This window comes from Schistosoma mansoni, chromosome 5, assembly GCF_000237925.1.
Source record: "Schistosoma mansoni strain Puerto Rico chromosome 5, complete genome".
NCBI classification, from domain to species: Eukaryota; Metazoa; Platyhelminthes; class Trematoda; order Strigeidida; family Schistosomatidae; genus Schistosoma; species Schistosoma mansoni.
Genome location: NC_031499.1, coordinates 5352152 through 5370007, shown reverse-complemented (window position 1 = coordinate 5370007; position 17856 = coordinate 5352152). Strand labels below are relative to the sequence as shown.

General features: G+C 33.4%; 1 protein-coding gene across 1 annotated transcript; it reads right to left on the bottom strand.

Moving 5' to 3' along the window:
• Positions 1–2502: 2502 nt before the first annotated feature.
• Positions 2503–17598, bottom strand: Smp_064460 (hypothetical protein; the record flags this gene model as incomplete). The annotated part of the gene is made up of 3 exons (XM_018797717.1): positions 2503–2550; positions 10445–10683; positions 17559–17598. 3 exons carry the CDS (start codon positions 17596–17598, stop codon positions 2503–2505), a joined length of 327 nt encoding a protein of 108 aa, XP_018652731.1.
• Between the last annotated feature and the right edge of the window lie 258 nt (positions 17599–17856).

Here is a 17856-nt window from a genome sequence, read left to right as displayed (position 1 = left end):
TAAGAAGTCGTAACGAGTGCAGTACAGTACATATTGGGTAGAGATGAATATCTATGTCAGACAATGGATGAATAATTGCACAGCCATTTATTGATCGATAGAAATTGGACATTAACGCTTTTGGATTACGACTCAGTGATCTAGATGTTAAGCGTTTAGCCGTAAAACTAAAGATCCTTGGTTCAAGTCCAGCGTGCGGGATCGTTGATGCGCACTACTGAGGAGTCCCATACTAGGACAAAACTGAAGTCTAGTGCTTCCAGGTTTTTCATGGTGGACTAGCTTTAACCAACTTATGAATTCAACCACTAAAATTACTACAATTTCCACAGAAGCCATATTCTGATTACAAATATTATTCACTTAGTTTAAGTAGTTGATAACATTTGGAAACTTGTTTGATCCTAGTCAACGCTAAATCAGTGTGATATATTGATATTTCTTGTATAGCGAATACATCAAGCATCAATCTTATAACTACTTTCTCCATGTCATATGTTATTTGACTTTTGAACTCGAAGTACCCCCTAATTTTATAACATTTTCTCAGGATGCAGATGAAGTGTTAAGCAAATAAAAGTGTTGTTTGGTTTTAAATATCTTGAAGCGGGTTTGTTGATATTATAGTAATTTAATAGTTGTATTCATGAGTTAATTTAAATTAGACGACCATGGAAAACCTGAAAACAGTAAACTCAGTAAGTTAGAGGTTAAGTGTTCGCACGCAAGACTGAACATCCTCAATTCGGATCCCGCATGCCGGATTGTGGATGCACACTGCTGAGTAACTCATGAATTCAACTTTTAAATATTTAAGTTCAGTGCAATTCTTCACTTTTAAAGAATTTCCAATGCCCAATATTCCAAAAAATAAAATGAGTATCAACAGAATATCTTAATATTCATTTCTCTACTATGAATAAAGATAAATCCTATTTCAAAAAACCCTGAATATATACACATGTATATGCATATTATACCTAGCTACTATTTTCGACATTCATTTTCGTATCCATTCCATTTTCTTTGTAAGTTTCTATCCCTTCTTTAGTCTCTATTCATATTATATTCCTTGATCACTCCACCCCATTGCTCATAGATTTAACAGAGTAAAATACAAAAAAATAGCCATACAGTAAATGATAAAGCGGTTTAAAGAAAAAAAACAAAACTTTTTAAAGGATTTCTAAGGACATTCTAAATGTATTATTCTCTGATCTTATTTCAATCATCTATTGAATAAAATATCAAAGATCCTTACAAAATTCAAAAAAAAAAACACAACACATAAAGCCTTAACTAATCTAATATCTTTACCATATAACAACAAACAGTACAAACTGTGAAAAATTCACTTAGTATTGTTTGTTTAAATCTTTCCATTGATTTTTTTAGGACTGCAACTGATCAGTCTCTTATTGGCATTTATGCATACTGTGTGTATTCTCTCGATATAACTTTAATACATAAGCATTATAAGTAAACATGGATAGTGGCTATTAGTGGAATCCAGGAAACGAGTTTTAGTCCTATTTGGGACTCGTCAGTTGGATGTACCTGTATCTCAGAGTTCATGTTCACTCTGGGACTCGAACCCAGTACTGTTCATTTCAAACGTCATCGCGTTATCCACCCAACTATTAGCCACTTACTTGTGCAATGAGATGAAGTTCAAATTCACTTAGTATTCTTTTGTTTGAATTTTCCCATTGATGTTTTAGGACTGAAACTGGTTAGTCTCTAATTGACAAATATACATACTGTGTGTATTGCCTCGATATATATGCAAACTGTGCATAGATACTAAAAAAAACAAAAAGACAAAAATAATCAAATTTCTTTTATTATTATTATTATCATCATCAAAATACTAATCTTAACTTTTGACATTCCTAATATGAGTATTACTTTGAATTTATGTAAATGGTAATACAAGTTTATGAATCACTCTTTCTCTGTGTGTGTGTGTGTGTATAATCGAAATATTGAACATCAGCAAAATTTAAAAATCATTGATCTTTCGCAACAAAAAAACAAAAAAAATAAAAAAAATCGAATCACTTATTGATTTTATGTAACTTAATTGGATACTATGAATAATATCAATGTAAATAATCATTTATCTGTGTAGATAATTAAAATATGCTTGTTTCCAATCGAATAGTTTTAAAAGAAAAACATGTTCGTTTGTTTGTTTGTTTGTTTGTTTATGGAAATATAGATCTATTCAAATTTGGAGCCAATTTTGTAAGGGTTCATTGAAATATTGATTATTGAAATTTCGGAATAATATTGATTTGAAGTGTAATTGATTACCAATGAATAGGATCATAAGTAGAATGTTTGTTTATCTTTTATAATGTAATTAATAATAATAATAATAGTAATAGTAATAATAATGGTAGTATACCTGAAAGCCATATGAATTACTTAAAAGAACATGTTACTTTTGTTTAAATCCAAAGTAATTTGTATAACATAATACAAACTATATATATATAATTAGCTTTCTGATGTATTTCCTTCATTTGTATTGGATTCTTCAGGTTGCTGAAATGATAATGATAAAAGTAAAAAAGTAGTATATTTAAATAAAGTTAAGTTTTATAATTTTGAAAAAAAAAACTACAAATGTTAATAAACAAACGTATATTATGCAGAGATGGATGGCGGCTAGCAGTGGAATCCAAGTCGTATAGAGTTAAGTGGATAATATGAAAGCGTTTGAGGCAAATAGTCTAAAGGTGGAATATTAACTCTGAGATGTAGTTGAGTCCGGCTGATGAATATTCAATAGGATAAAATGCATGTTCCCACGTTACACTGCTAGTAATCATCCATCTTTGCTTTGGATTTTTATGATTTAAGACAATATCGGGGCACAGGGTTCAGTTATGCTAATCAGAGAATAATCAATTATGGGGTTAACTATTAGGTGGAAGATTAGGACAACCAATAAAAATGAATTAAACTGTCTTAATGTTTAACAATATCAAACGATAACTGAAATTCAAAAAAAAATTGATTAAGCAGTTGTAAATTGTTGAAATTAGTCAATAATAAGTATTTTATTAGTTGAAATCATCAGTCAATTAAAGCTAGACCACTATGAAAAACCTGAAAGCAATGGACGGCTATTTCGTCCTAGTATGTGACTCCACAACAATGTGAACTCCACGATCTGGTTATCAGCCTTCCAGTGTTTACAGGTTTTCGATGGTTGTCTAACTTTTTAATCGACTCATGAATTCAACCGATAAATTACTACAATCTCTACAAAAGAACCTTCTTTCTGACATTAATAAGTATGTTTACATGCAAAGAAATCATCTGAGATTTTTTGATCAGTTTGAAATTACATTTTCAGTCATAATGAATAAACACTTCCTTATTGTAATTAAACGATAATAATTGAAAGAAAATTCCCTAAAATCGACTCAGATTTGTTATCCGAAAACAAAAAAAAACAGTTGAATAGTTGTTTCAAAACCACAGAATAGTATACTGATGGTGGTTAAGATTTGTAGCTCAGGTGAGTGATTTTGATGGAGTTTTGTTATCTGAACTGGATGATTTGGTCATGAAGCTTTCATCGTTCTTCTGAACGACATCACTAGCACAAACTTTGGGTTCAACCAAAACCACTCAGCTTAAAGAACAAAACTTCAAAATAATAAACTGGTATTCTTCCCTAGTTTATATACTAATCGAACTAGACAAAATATCAAATACAAATTTAATTTATACATATGTAAGTAGTTTTAATAGTTGAGTTCATGAATCAATTGAAGCTAGACCATCATGAAAAACCTGGAAGCAATAGATGGCCTTTTTCGTTCTAATGTGGGACTCCTCAGAATTGCACATCTAAGATCCCGCGTCGAGGGAGACTCGAACTCAGAACCTATCGGTCTCGCGCGTGAATGCATAGCATCGCGGATTAGTTGAAGTTAGACATTAACACTGTTGGATGCCGGCCAGCTCTAGGTCTAGAGGTTAAGAGTTCGCACGCCTGACTGATAGTTTCTGAGTTCTAATCTCGCGAGTCGGAATCGTGGACGTACACATCTGAGAAGTCCCACAAAAAAACGAAACGACCATCCACTGTTTCCAGGTTTTCCCTAGTGGTCTACTTCAATTGACTCATGATCTCAACTATTAAAATTACCACAATATCCTCAAAAAACCCCTCCTGATATATGAAAGTGTTTAGGTAGGAAGATGTGTGAACATATATATTTATATCTATGTAATTGAGAACCAGACGTTATATATGTATATGTTTAAATCAATACATAATTGTTTTATATTCGAGCACAACATCTATACATTCAACCACAGCAACAATCATAACAAAGTGATCATTCAACAACATTAAAGTGTACAATATCAATTGATTAATCAATGTACTAACTAACTAACTAACTAACTAGGGAACTAATATTTGTGTTTTGAATATCTACTAACATATACATATATACTTACTTGTAAATACCAATGTATCATATTGTTCAGTAATATGTATAGTTCTACTAAATATAATAGTTTTAGTTCAATTATCAAGAATCTTTATAACAATTCATCATATATGATGAAATTAATTTTCAAAGATGAATTAGGATAGTTCTGTAATGATGTAATTTTAAATTGTATAACTCTATTTTTCATTGTATATTGAACAATGTTGAACATTGAATGAATGAATGAATGAACGGATATTATAGATAATGGTACAACTAGAAAGACTCGAAGTTCAGCGAAAGGATCTCTTTTCAACGAATATATGACCAAGCTGTACAATCACATATATATACACGAAAAAATGTTTTTAATTGGTAAAGTACTAATTCCGTAAGGAAATGTGAACAAAGAATAACCAAGATGACGTCATAGAAGGGTTGTAATACTACATTACGTAATACGAGTAATAACAATAGATTTAGTGAATATAATAAGATAAATAAAAAAGAATGATCAAAATGCTTTTAGTTACAATAATTAAAGGTCATTAAAAGGTCATAGGGGTGTAAAAATAAATAAGGTGAAATGATGAGTATTCATGAATAAAGTAATGAGACATAAGTAAAGGGAAAGCAGTAATAATAATGATAATAATAATAATAATATTAATTAAGGTCAAGATAACGATGACGACAAGATGTACTTCTTTAGTATGCATAACTCTGATTTGAACTCATGGATGATAAGAGCTTCGACTAATTTTTCTTTTCTAAGAGTTGGATACAAAGAAATCTATGTAGATTTGAACAACCTTAGAAATCAAACTATTGGATCCATTGAGACACAAGTAAAGAGAGCGCAGTAGTAATAATAATAACAGTAATATTAATTGAGGTCAGAATAGCGATAATGACAGGATGTACTTCATTAGTATGCATAATTCTGATTTGAACTCGTGGATGATAGAAGTTTCGACTATTTTATTTTTTTCTAAGAGTTGGATACAAAGAAATGTTGAGGGTAGATTTGAACAACCTTAAAAAAATCAAACTATTGGATCCATTGAATCTTCTTAATGCTTAACAAATGTTTATTTGATAATTACAGAGATTGTTAATATTGTTTAAATACAATGGTTGACATGGTTAACAAAATTTTATTAAATTTTTATGATTTATTAAAATGTTTAACTAAATTGATCAATGTTTCATTTTTTTGTTTTGTTTTAATGAACCAAAAAAGGAAGAAAGAAAAAGAAAAGACGGACAATTGGTTATATAAGAACTTTCGTCTAAATTAGAGCGAATAGTTTCACAGTATTTGGGCGCCAAGTCGAAGTTAAGACATGAAATAGGAAGAATATATTTATAAAATCTCAGTGAATGAATTTGAAGTAAATCCAACGTTTCGTCTGTATATCTGGTCCTTGAAAAGTTTGGACCAGATTACTAGGCGAAACGTTGGATTTACTTCAAATTCATTCACTGAGATTTTATAAATATATTCTACTTATTTAATGGACAATTGCTGATGTATTACAAAAATCAAAATTGAAAAGGAAGAAAATAACAGTGGAATAGACTAACCTTTATAGAAATAGTATCATACTATCATAAATGAATAATCAAACTACTTTTTTTTATGGTTGAAAGCGTGAGTCAACCTCGCCTCGCGAGGTCGTGGTAAATCCAGGAGTTCCAGTGAGAAGCAGTGACCAGTGGAGTTCAAACCACGTTTGTTGTGAGATAGGAACTCACTGAAGACAAATGGTGAACGGTTGCTCAACTGTGAATGAATCTTATTATCTACCCTGTTTTATTATTTATAGCTTCTTTGTAACATAAAACGGATATTATCAGAAGTGCTCTAGCACGAGACTGGTAGGTCCTGAGTTCGAATCCCGCGAGGTAAGGTCGTTGATGCGCACTGCTGAGGAGTCCCACAACAGGACGAAACGGCCATCCAGTGCTTCCAGGTTTTCCCTGGTCGTCTAGCTCTAATTGACCCACGCTTTCAACTATGAAAATACTAAATCTCCACAAAAACGCCTTCTGATAATATTTTTTAGTACTTTATATTGTACATTCTTTTATTTATTTATTTAATCACATATATATTGGTACAAAGGTCACAGGATACATATGCGCCACACAAAATAATGAGAATGGTAGGAGAAGGAAGAAGATGTGTATATATAAAAGAAGGGAAAAAAAGAGAAGAGTAACGATGGGGGAAACTGAAATGTACAACCAGAAGAGCTCTCTCAGTTAAGAAAGTTATAGCCACTCTTTATGAAGAAAGTAAAAGAAGGTTAGAGCAGGATCGCCACTGGCTTCTATTCTGAGCCATATCTGATAACGTCTCTAGCCACCGTGTTGCACCATCTCTCGGACCCCAGCCAGGGAATCGTGAAGGACCAACAGAAGCTAGCCCTTTGCAGCTCTCTTTCATACCACGATACCATTTCATACACTGACCACCTCTCCGCTTTTTCCAACCAGTCCCAGAGTCGGCAAATAATGCACGACGTGGAAGTCTCTGGGACGACATTCGTAAAACATGTCCAAGCCACCGAAGTCGGTGTTTCAAGATGGTGACACCAATTGAATTATCGTCTCTGCGCCCGAACACACGATGCCGAACCTCTGCATTACTAACATGGTGTTGCCACTGAATGTCAGCAATCCTTCGGAGACAACGATGATCGAACACAGAGAGACGTCTAACATCCTCAACTCGGAGAGGCCAGATTTCACAAGCATAGAGCAAAACTGCTCTCACCGACGCGTTGTAGATCCGACCTTTTACAGCCAGAATAACATCACGAAGGCGCCAAAGATGGCTCAGATTGGCATAAGCCGCTCTGGCTTTCATTATACGTGCATCGATCTCATCACTCACGCCACCACCAGCACTTATGTAGCTACCTAGATACACGAACTTCTCAACTACTTCAATCTGCTCACCATCTAGGGTGATTACAGGATGAGAATCCTGCCAGTCTTGTAGGAGTACTTTGCACTTGGAGGGTGCGAAGCACATGCCGTACTTGCGGACACTGATTGCCAACTGAATAAGCGCGGATTGCATGCCTTGGGCATTATCGCACAGTAAGACAATATCATTCGCATATTCAAGGTCGAGAAGTCGTTCTCCAGACAGCAGATCCACACCGCCATTACTTACATCCATCAGAGCTGTTTCCAGGATGTCATCGATGGCAAAGTTGAAGAGGAATGGTGAGATTGGGCAACCCTGTCTAACCCCACTGCTCGAACGGAACAGTGGAGAGAGGTGGTTGTATGCCCTCACTCTGCCTGAGGTGTTCGTATACGGGGCCTTTAAGATGTAAATGAACTTCTCAGGCACACTCTTCTTCAATAGACAATCCCAGAGAACAGTCCTGTCCAACGAATCGAAGGCAGCCCTGATATCAAGAAACACTACTCAAATAACTGAAATATTGTACATTACATAATGGAGGTGAGATTTTTGGCAAATGAAGTATAATTAAACTGTAATAAATGTTTTCTTTAATCTATATTTGGATCCTATGATCTTAAATCAATATTATCAAAAGATATTCTAATTTAGAAATGAAACATTTTTCTTATTTCCTCTGACCTTACAAGTTGGATATTTTTATGACATCTGTTAGAGTAATGTTGGTTAATGTAGACATAGGTTAAAAGAAAACTTATGACAAACAAATCAAGAAGTGACATTAGTTTATGAAGTTATTTATAGTTTGAACTTGTGCTACTTAGTTAGATCAATGAGATAACCATGATCACTGGTTAGAAACTTTAAGTAATATCGTTTAAGAATCACTCATATTAGTGTAGATACATTGACTATTTATCTGTTTTTAAATCATAAGTTTCAAAATTTGTTCATATTATCAATATTAAACCATTATCATAGTTACTGCCACTGTTCTCTGTGCTACTGACGTCAACAAATATAAGTAGTATGTATCAACAATCGAAAGTGAAATGTTGGGATGCAGGAAGTTAAGAAGAGAGTGAGAACAAAGAATGATTGGTGTGAAAACGAAAGAATAATTAAGTCTTGGACGATTGATTGACATTTTGTAAATGAAGTGTTTACTGTATAGTTCTCAGATTTTACTAAAACATTCTCAAAAATCGTTAATATCAAGGGTAGGTTTTTATCAATTGTCCAAATAATGTCTATTCATGTAATAAACTATAAAGTATTTTTGATGGGAGATAACAGGTCACTCTAGAAAACGTTCTCAACTGATCACAATCCGTCATTTATATACTATGTTCTGTATGTGAGAGGGACGAGATTCTCACTAATAGTTAGGTTCAATTTAAATTTCTTTACAGCACTTAAGGACTTATTTACTGAAATACTAGATTACAAAAGGTGTTATATCAAAGGCCGCCCGCTTAAACATCTATGCTACCTGTTCCTGATATCTAAACATTTCAACAAGTTATCTAATTTTGTTTGTTTTATTACATCATTATGTCTATTAATCGCATAACCTATTCAGGTGAGTTCCCAAAATGTGTACAACCTTTCGTTGTGAAAGTTACAAAAGGCCCAATCAGAGATATAGTGGTTGCTGGCAATATGCAACGAAAAAAATGTACATTATTCAGATGTTGATTAACTGAACTGCTAATATCTATCTGGCAATCACTCAATATTAGTCGTCAGGATCGATCAAGAAATAAGAATCAGAAACGTGTTCAAATACATTGTGCTGTGAATACTATATTGTACCAGAAATATAATATTGAATTAAGCCAGTGATGTTAATACTAATAAACTGAATAATAAGAATAACATAACATGATCCAACTGTGTTGAAATGACCCGATCAAATCCAGCGAAAAATGACTCTTAGGGCCATACATAACAAGCATTAATGAATGTCATTCAAAGTATGACTTTATGAATTATTAAGTTATCTATTCATAAAATTTATTCACTCATGGTAACTAAGCGATTCAGACGAGTAAATTAGTAGCGTTATCTCTTGTTTATAATCTTAAGGATTAGTGACAGCAACCACTAAACTTCCTGGTTTTGTAACAACTAAGTCTTAAAAATGAACATCAGTACTGAGGTGCTTTTGATCCAACTGACGAGCCACAAATAGCGCTAAAAGCAGACTTCTGGAATTCCACTGTTAGTTTTATCCAAAATCACGAAACTTTAAAATGTTTATCAGGATATTCGCTAAAATAACTTATAGACTAACAAAGACTGATCAAAAGACAATCCCTGAATTTTAAAAAAGCAATGACACAAAGCTTTACACTCAGGTTTTCAACAATGACTAACTTTGAGGGGTAAATCCCGTAGTTGTAAGGAAAAGCTATGACCATTGCAGTTTATTCGTGTCAATTGTAAAAGATAAATATTACGAATGGTAAGCGATAGTGTTCACACAACATGACGAATCGACTGAAGCTAAAAATTTAAACTACTGGGTATTGGGCTTAGTTTTTTAAATATTGAACGCTCATCATTAGGCCAAACGCTTGTGCGTTCGATTCCTACTAGGGTCGTGGAAGGACACTTTTAAGGAGTCCCATAATAAAACGAAATAGTCATTCATTAGTCTCTGTATTTTAATATTTGACGAACTGAATTCAGTCCGCATTGCAAACTGTAATTTATAATAAATATCACTTCATATACTATATCCTTCTATACAACCTCTCTTTTATATATTACCACCACTAAATTAACTACTTCTATGAATCTGGTGTTCATCTTGTTGTGGCGACGAGGTATGACAACTTCGACCGATGCCTGGTCCTACCTTGTAGCTGACTGACTGATTGACTCACTTATAAAACATTCCTTGCATTGACGTAGTTTAATATAATAAATATAGTACCTATCTAATAATCACAATAAATCGATAATATATGGTGTAAATTAATTTCTCTTGTATGCTCAAATTCAAGTACTCTTTTTTTAAAAGAAGAAAGCTTACTCCCGCATCATTTGCCAAATCTACATCTGGTTTTTCTTCAGTAATCACTGAAACTTCTGGAATTTCTTGATTTTGTGGAATTTCTTCTTTAGATTCATCATGTAGTCTATCGTTCGATACAGGATCCAATTGTTCACTTGATAATTCAGGAACTGTATGATTTGTGTCTGTTTCTTTATGTTCTTCAACTTCTATTTCTGCATTATTGGAATGACTGTCATCTGTCGATTGAGCTACTTCTATTGAACATTAAAAAGAAATAATGTCACAGATAAATCAATTTAACTCTTATCTGAGTGCATTAATAAAGTTCCAGAAGATATTGATTAGGCTTAGAATAAGTATTGAAAACGAACTTCAAAATGTTTATTTTTGTTCTCTCTATCTACATTTTATTTTTCTAGTTGGATGCGTTTGAATCTTAAGCTTGATGTTGGTGGGACGTTCGGCTGCTGGGCGGACATCGGACACCCGGTAGAGACGGGTGTTGAACGTCCCAGGTGCCGGATGGATGCGAACGTTGGTGCCCCGGCAGGTCGACGGAACTATGGAGGTCAGCGCGCCGCAGACTCGACATTCTGACGGAGAGTTTGGCACAGACTGCAGTGAAAGAAGATAGTGACATGGCGAGCAGAACCACCGCATGAACGAATGCTTTAAAGGAGGGACGAGTGTGGTGTGGTCTACTTATATCCATATAAGTAGTATATGGTGTTGGTCAGACATAGAATGTATTTTGGCAGAAGACCGATGAGGAAAGAACTGAAATGAAGCGCAATCGGTGGGAAAATGCGTGAACAATGGAATTAGGGAAGAAACAGTGAAGATTGAGACAATCCATTGTTAATTTGCAAATTAACTATTCATTGTATGGTTATCAGAATTTACTGAGAGAGTCTGTAATTTCTGGTTAATTACATCCGATTGTCCACAGTCGTGTTATGGTAACTACATTAGTACCATTCCTAGTTATTTTTACAAAACACTGTCAACCAATAAATGGAAACAGTATAGGGGATCTATTCCATGAAGGTCAGATGTTCAAACATTACTAACTATATACAGTCCTCAATATCAATAAACATTTTCAAATAATAATAACATACATCACATCTGTTGAACATTTCAGTGGTTACCTGTACTCAGAAGCTCAGTAGATTATCCACTGAAATTTGAAGTAAATTTAACAGGGTTCAAGTCTCCGTTTCAATATATCAATATAGATCTAAGCACATCCGATTGTCAACTCCCAAATAAGACACAAAAACTGGTTCGGTATTGTTTTTCTATATAAGTAAGGAATCTTTTCATATATAACTGTCATAATGAACACTTCATTTGAAGTATATAGATCAGCCTAATAGCTGGATACATCCTTACTATTAATCTCAAATGAATCTTTCTAGCGATTTAATCAGCCTTAAATCCAATTCTTAGGAAGACAGGTTACTTCTCATTCATAGCATATTCTATTACCTTCATTTTACTCTTCTCATAGTTGATTATCAATTTTCAAGAGTAATCATTATCACGTCAACAGAGTTCAACTTTACTTAGTATTGTTTGTTTGAATCTTCCAATTGATGCTTAGGATTGCAACTGATCAGTCTCACAGTTCAACTTTGATTAATCCCCCATAATTTTCTGACACGATTGAAAAACATTCAAACCAAGGTTCTTTAATAATTTATTGAATAAAAGCTATTGAAGTTTATGTTCTGTTTCTATTCTCTTAGTTTTTATTCTAGAATATTTTTATAATTAACTTATTAATAACCACGTTATTTAGCATTCAAATATCTCCTATAGTTCTTACAAACCTGTTGCTTTTTCATGAATCTTCACTTATTAGAACATTTTGACGTCATGATATGAAGGATGTAAGTTGATTAATAATAAGCGATACCTTTATGAGAAGGGGTTTTTGTGGATGTTATAGTAATGCCAATAGTTAAGATCATGAATCAATTGAAGCTAGATCACTATAGAAAACCTGGAAGCACTGGATGGCCGTTTCGTCCTATTGTGGGACTCCTCAGTGACAATGAGCATTCACAATCCCGTCTCGCGAGATTCCAACCCAGGACATATCAGTCTCAGTGGTCTAAAGGTTAAGTGCTCGCACGCGAGACTGACAGGTCCTTGATTCGAACCAACCTAGGTAGGATCGTGGATGCGCACTGCTGAGGAGTCCCATAATAGGACGAAATGGACGTTCAGTGCTTCCTGGTTTTTCATGATGGTCTAGCTTCAATTGATTCATGATCTCAACTAGTAATTATCAGGCCATTTTAACAATATAGTTACTACTTATTTCTCTATAAAGCATATGTAACATTCTATTATGCTCATTCAATTCTTTAATAAATAAAAAAACGGATCACTTTACTTTTACAATAATCAATGAATTATTCAGAAAACTATTAGATAGTTTCAAACTGATATTCTATAATCGAATATCTGAAGTCATTTAGATAGTTTCCTACTAAGGTGTAACCTTACAATCCCTTTAACCAAAAGTTCACAAAACATTAATCGATCATATAAACCAAATGTTTTCCTTCGAACATTTTCATGAAAGTGACCATAATCAATGTACGAATTCTACTTTAAATGATTTTCAAGTCAAGTAATAATATATGCCGTTAATACAAATCTATATTAGAGTTGAATGAAAAATAGTTAAATCACATCAACATGTATGAAGAAAGGAGAGGAGAGGATTGTTGTTTTTTTAAGAATCAAAGCGAATGGCAAAATTTTTTGTCATTTCATAAAGTTTGACAACCGCATATACTAAATACATATTGTTACCTTTAAAAGTCTCTCTCGCAAACGCTTAATCTGGGTTCGAATCCTGCGGGTGGGATCGTAGATACTGCTGAGGAGTCCCATAATAGAACGAAATGGTCGTCCAATGCTTTCAGGTTTTTGATTGTGGTCTAACATGATTCAATTCATGATCTCAATCAAAAGCCTTATAATACCTACAATCCTATACTGATAAATTAATATAACTTATTTCAAGATTTCCCTTATCAAGATACCAAAGCGGAGTAAAGTTACAAATTATTTAAACAGAATTTCGATCCCCTTTAGTAACAAATAATTGGTAAACGGTATAGAGATTTGTGAGGATCGTTGAGTGATATTCATATATCAAACCGACCTAAAATCGATACCCACTAAAAACACTGGAAAGCTATTTCGTTCTAGTGAAGGATTCTTCATTTTTGAGCATCCTCTCTGTTTTACGCGCAAATTAATAATCTCTAGACCATTATGCGGATTTTCAGTGGTTCATATGTCTTACTTCAATTAACTCAAAAATTCATTTTACATTATCTTCAGTTAGAATTATGTAGTTTAAAATACATTTTTGAAATGAGATTAACCGGATTAGTGAGCAAAAGAGAACTTGATATATGTGTCGATTCAACTTATCATACCACACCAGTACAGCAAGATGAAATTATCATAGAGAATGCAACTGTAGTACAAGTGGTAATGGTATCAGCAGTATTATAAAACATAGACAATATGATTTAGAAACAAAGAATGCATCCGTGGAATGGGATGCATAAAACAAAAAGTGGATAAGCTTACACTATCGATGTCAACTATGAGCTATATCAAAAATCGTCTCCAGTAAGCCGTTACAATAAACGGAAGGACTCCGACCACGTTGTATCCATCTGCGTACGCGTTTCAATTCACCAGACAGTGACCTGATGTACTAAAGCCATGCCTTTATTTGGCCAACTTAAGCTTATTCTATATCAGAAAATATTACACGTCGAGGTAGGCTGTAGTTCAGGATGCATCACACACTCTAATTACTTTAGTCTATGAAGATTCACTACCTGACCAGACGATGTGCTTTTTTTACTTAGCACTCTTATTTTAACATTTGCATAGGTCAGGTTGAAAAGGGCTTCATGGAGATGGCTTCTGAAAACCAACTTCATCGTTAACTTGCTAATAAACTATTCAAGTATAAAGTAATTTTCCAGTTTTTCCTTGCGTAAATTTCTTTTTGTAGAAAAAGATAAAGATGGTTTAGTAAACAAAGTAATTCCATGTTCATCAATATCTATGACCTGGACTATAAGGTTTTCTCAATAGTTATTGACTACAGATATGATTGTTAACTAGGCTAAATAGAGTACGATCACTTCACTATTTTAGTGTTTAAAAATTCCACTTATTGAAATATTATGAGATCTGAAGGTCCTAGGTTCGATCCTCAGTGATGACGTGGATGTGCTATTCTGTTAAGTGACGTACTTGGAAAAAACAGCTGTCCAGCACTTCCTGTTCTTTACCTATTTTTTAATCAAAGTTAATCCGTGATAAGAAACCTCAACTATCAAAAGAAGGTTATATGATGACTAAAAAATGGCAAGAGTGGTTTGGATAATGACCGTATAAGGGATTCAGAGTGCTAAATTCATCAGAGTTCACACTTGAATTTTCAATATATTATATTATGTGTCAGTTTTTTAGTCATACTCCCTTTTTATCAACTAGTTTGAACAAGCAGATGACTGAGGGTAATAATTTTAGGTTGGACAACTTGAAACAGAATTGACGTGTAATAGAATTTATCCATAGACTGACCTACACTTTTCTTCCAACGACAAAATACTAATAACTAGAAACGTGATTGGAAAGAGTCTATTTATCCTCCCAATGCAAGTCGTCCGATAAGAGTTAGTTAACTTTGAGGTACACGTTTTTATAACTTAAAACGATGGTTTGTCATGAACACGATCAATCGGAGGTCAGATGATGAAGGTAATATGGAACTAAGCAGAATAATGTGCTTCTACCAAACGTATTGATTATTTCGCTGGGGAAATATGAACAGCGAATCAACATGATGATGTCATACGGAGATTATAATACTAGGTTATATTATGTAAACCACAACAACAAATTCACTTAGCATTACTTGTCTCAATCTTCCCAGTCTCTTAAGAGTCTGACCAGTTGCAGTCCTAAATATCAATGGTAAGATTCAAACCAGTAATACTAAGTGAATTTAAACTTCACCCCATTGTACAAGCAAGTGTCCATCAGGACTCAGTAGCTGAGTGGATAACGAGATGGGGTTTGAAGCGAAAGGTATTGAGTTCGAGATGTGAAGTGAACATCAAGTCTGAGATGCAGGTACATCCATCTGATGAGTCCCAAATAGGACGAAACGCGAGTCCTGGATTCCACTGCTAGCTACTACCCATCTTTGCATAACAACAAATGTGTAAAAATACAAGGAACGTAAAATTAATAAGTTAACAGTAGATGTGAGTGTAAATGGATTAAGATAACTAAGGAACATTTTTTCGTCAAAAACCTGTTTAATTCATAGCGTTGTCTTAATGATTATTGAATTGAAAGAAGAGACTGTTTGATATTGTTACATATTAAGAATTTAAAATGTCTTTTCAACAGTGTGATTGCTGAGGTAAGTTCATGCTATCCATATTCATCAAAAGTCTGTAATGTTACAATTTACACAAATAATGAAATATATATGTAAGGCCAGTTAAATGTCACTAGGCTCTAATCAAATCATCCAGAAGTTATGTAATAACGTCATTCGTGTTGCACGGTAATTAAAGCAGCCATAGTACCCGGGTACGACGAAATGGTAATCCACGTTAGGTACTAACTGCGAGGTATGACTTCGACGTTAACTGGTTGGACAAAAGATTCCGTCTAATTTGAGTAGGCCACTAATCATTTGACACAGATCAACTACGTTAATGACATTATATATATGGAACATTATGAAAGTGTTGTATAACACCTTTCTTCAGAATAAACTGATTCTAGTCTCATGATGAACGTAGTGTGATCGAGAACTTATTAATTCAATAAAACTTCAGTTTATAAACTTTACAGTACATTACACCTTTAGAATACCTCTCATATACGGTTATGGACTTGTTCAATTCCTTTATGATTGCTTAGTTATTTTTACAAGATCTCTTATATTAAGTTCCTTAGCTGCCTTACAGTTTTATACATTTAGAAACAAATAAAAATCTTGGTGAGTTTGGTATGATAAGCGCTAAGGATACTGTAATATGGCGATAGAATTAACCTTAAAAATCTCATAGAAAATTGCTATTGAATATGCATGTATATTTCTGTAATTTAATAATCATCTCTTAGTTTCATGCACTACTTGTTAAGCACCTGAAAGACCTTAAATGAGAAACGAAAGTTCACCGTGTATTTTTTTAGAATATATTCACTGTGGGTATACAGTAGATATCATTTATTTAATACTTAAACTATACATATAAATATATATACCAAGCTTGGTCAAACAATCATATCTACACTAGATTCCGAGAAATATTGTTCGCATCTACTGGGATCATCGGGTAAGTAATATAGAGATTAAACATAGAGTATTAAGGAATGATGGTTAAGCAGTTGATGAGGTTGTAAATATTTATCCACTGAGATGGTTAGATCACGTGTTACGTATGCCTTAACACCGATTAACACGACGCGCAATGCTAACTAGTGTTGGAGACAGTTGGAAGAATGTTGAAGGCGGCCAAACCAAAACATGGCATCAGTCCTTGAAGTCACTAACTTCTAGTCTTAGCCATGTTGGTAGATGCAGACTACTTGTTTGGGGTTGAAGAATCTATCATAAATTAAGGTTTAGAGACTCTGTGTGACATGGCTCAAAATCGATCACAATGGCGTAGATGTATACACTCTTTATCTTCCCTTAAACCTTGAGATTAAAATTACTTCATACCTCTCTTTCTATGAACTAATTCTTTCTTCTTGTATTATATCCTTTTATGCAATCTTTCTTTTATATATTATTACTATTGAAGCAACTACTTTTATGAATTTGGTGTTCATCTTGTTGTACTATTGAGGTGTATTAACTTGAACCGATGTATATATGTTCCTGATCTTATACTGTAACTGAATGACTGACTTGATTATAATAACTATCCAAGAGTATCATTATAATTAAACTTTATTATTTCTTTTTAAATCTATATAATATATCAGAATGTACTTTTGAAAGTAAAAAAAAGAAGCAAAACATTAATGATCATTAAATAGTAGAACTTACCTGATTTACAATCTTTCAATCCACTTGCACCACAACCCATATTTGATGAAAATGAAGAATTAACTTGTACGTGTGTGTATGTGTATGTGTATGGGTATGTTTATGTGTATATTGGGGGATTCAGTGTGTCAAAAATGAATGAATGAATGGTCCAGAAGATTCAATATACAATTTAGGCTTAATTACACCTTATGTATGTATGTTGTATATATTGTACTACTAATTAATCTTTTTTAGTAGTTCTTTTACTCAAATCTTTAATTAAGTAATCATTATATATATATATATATATATATAT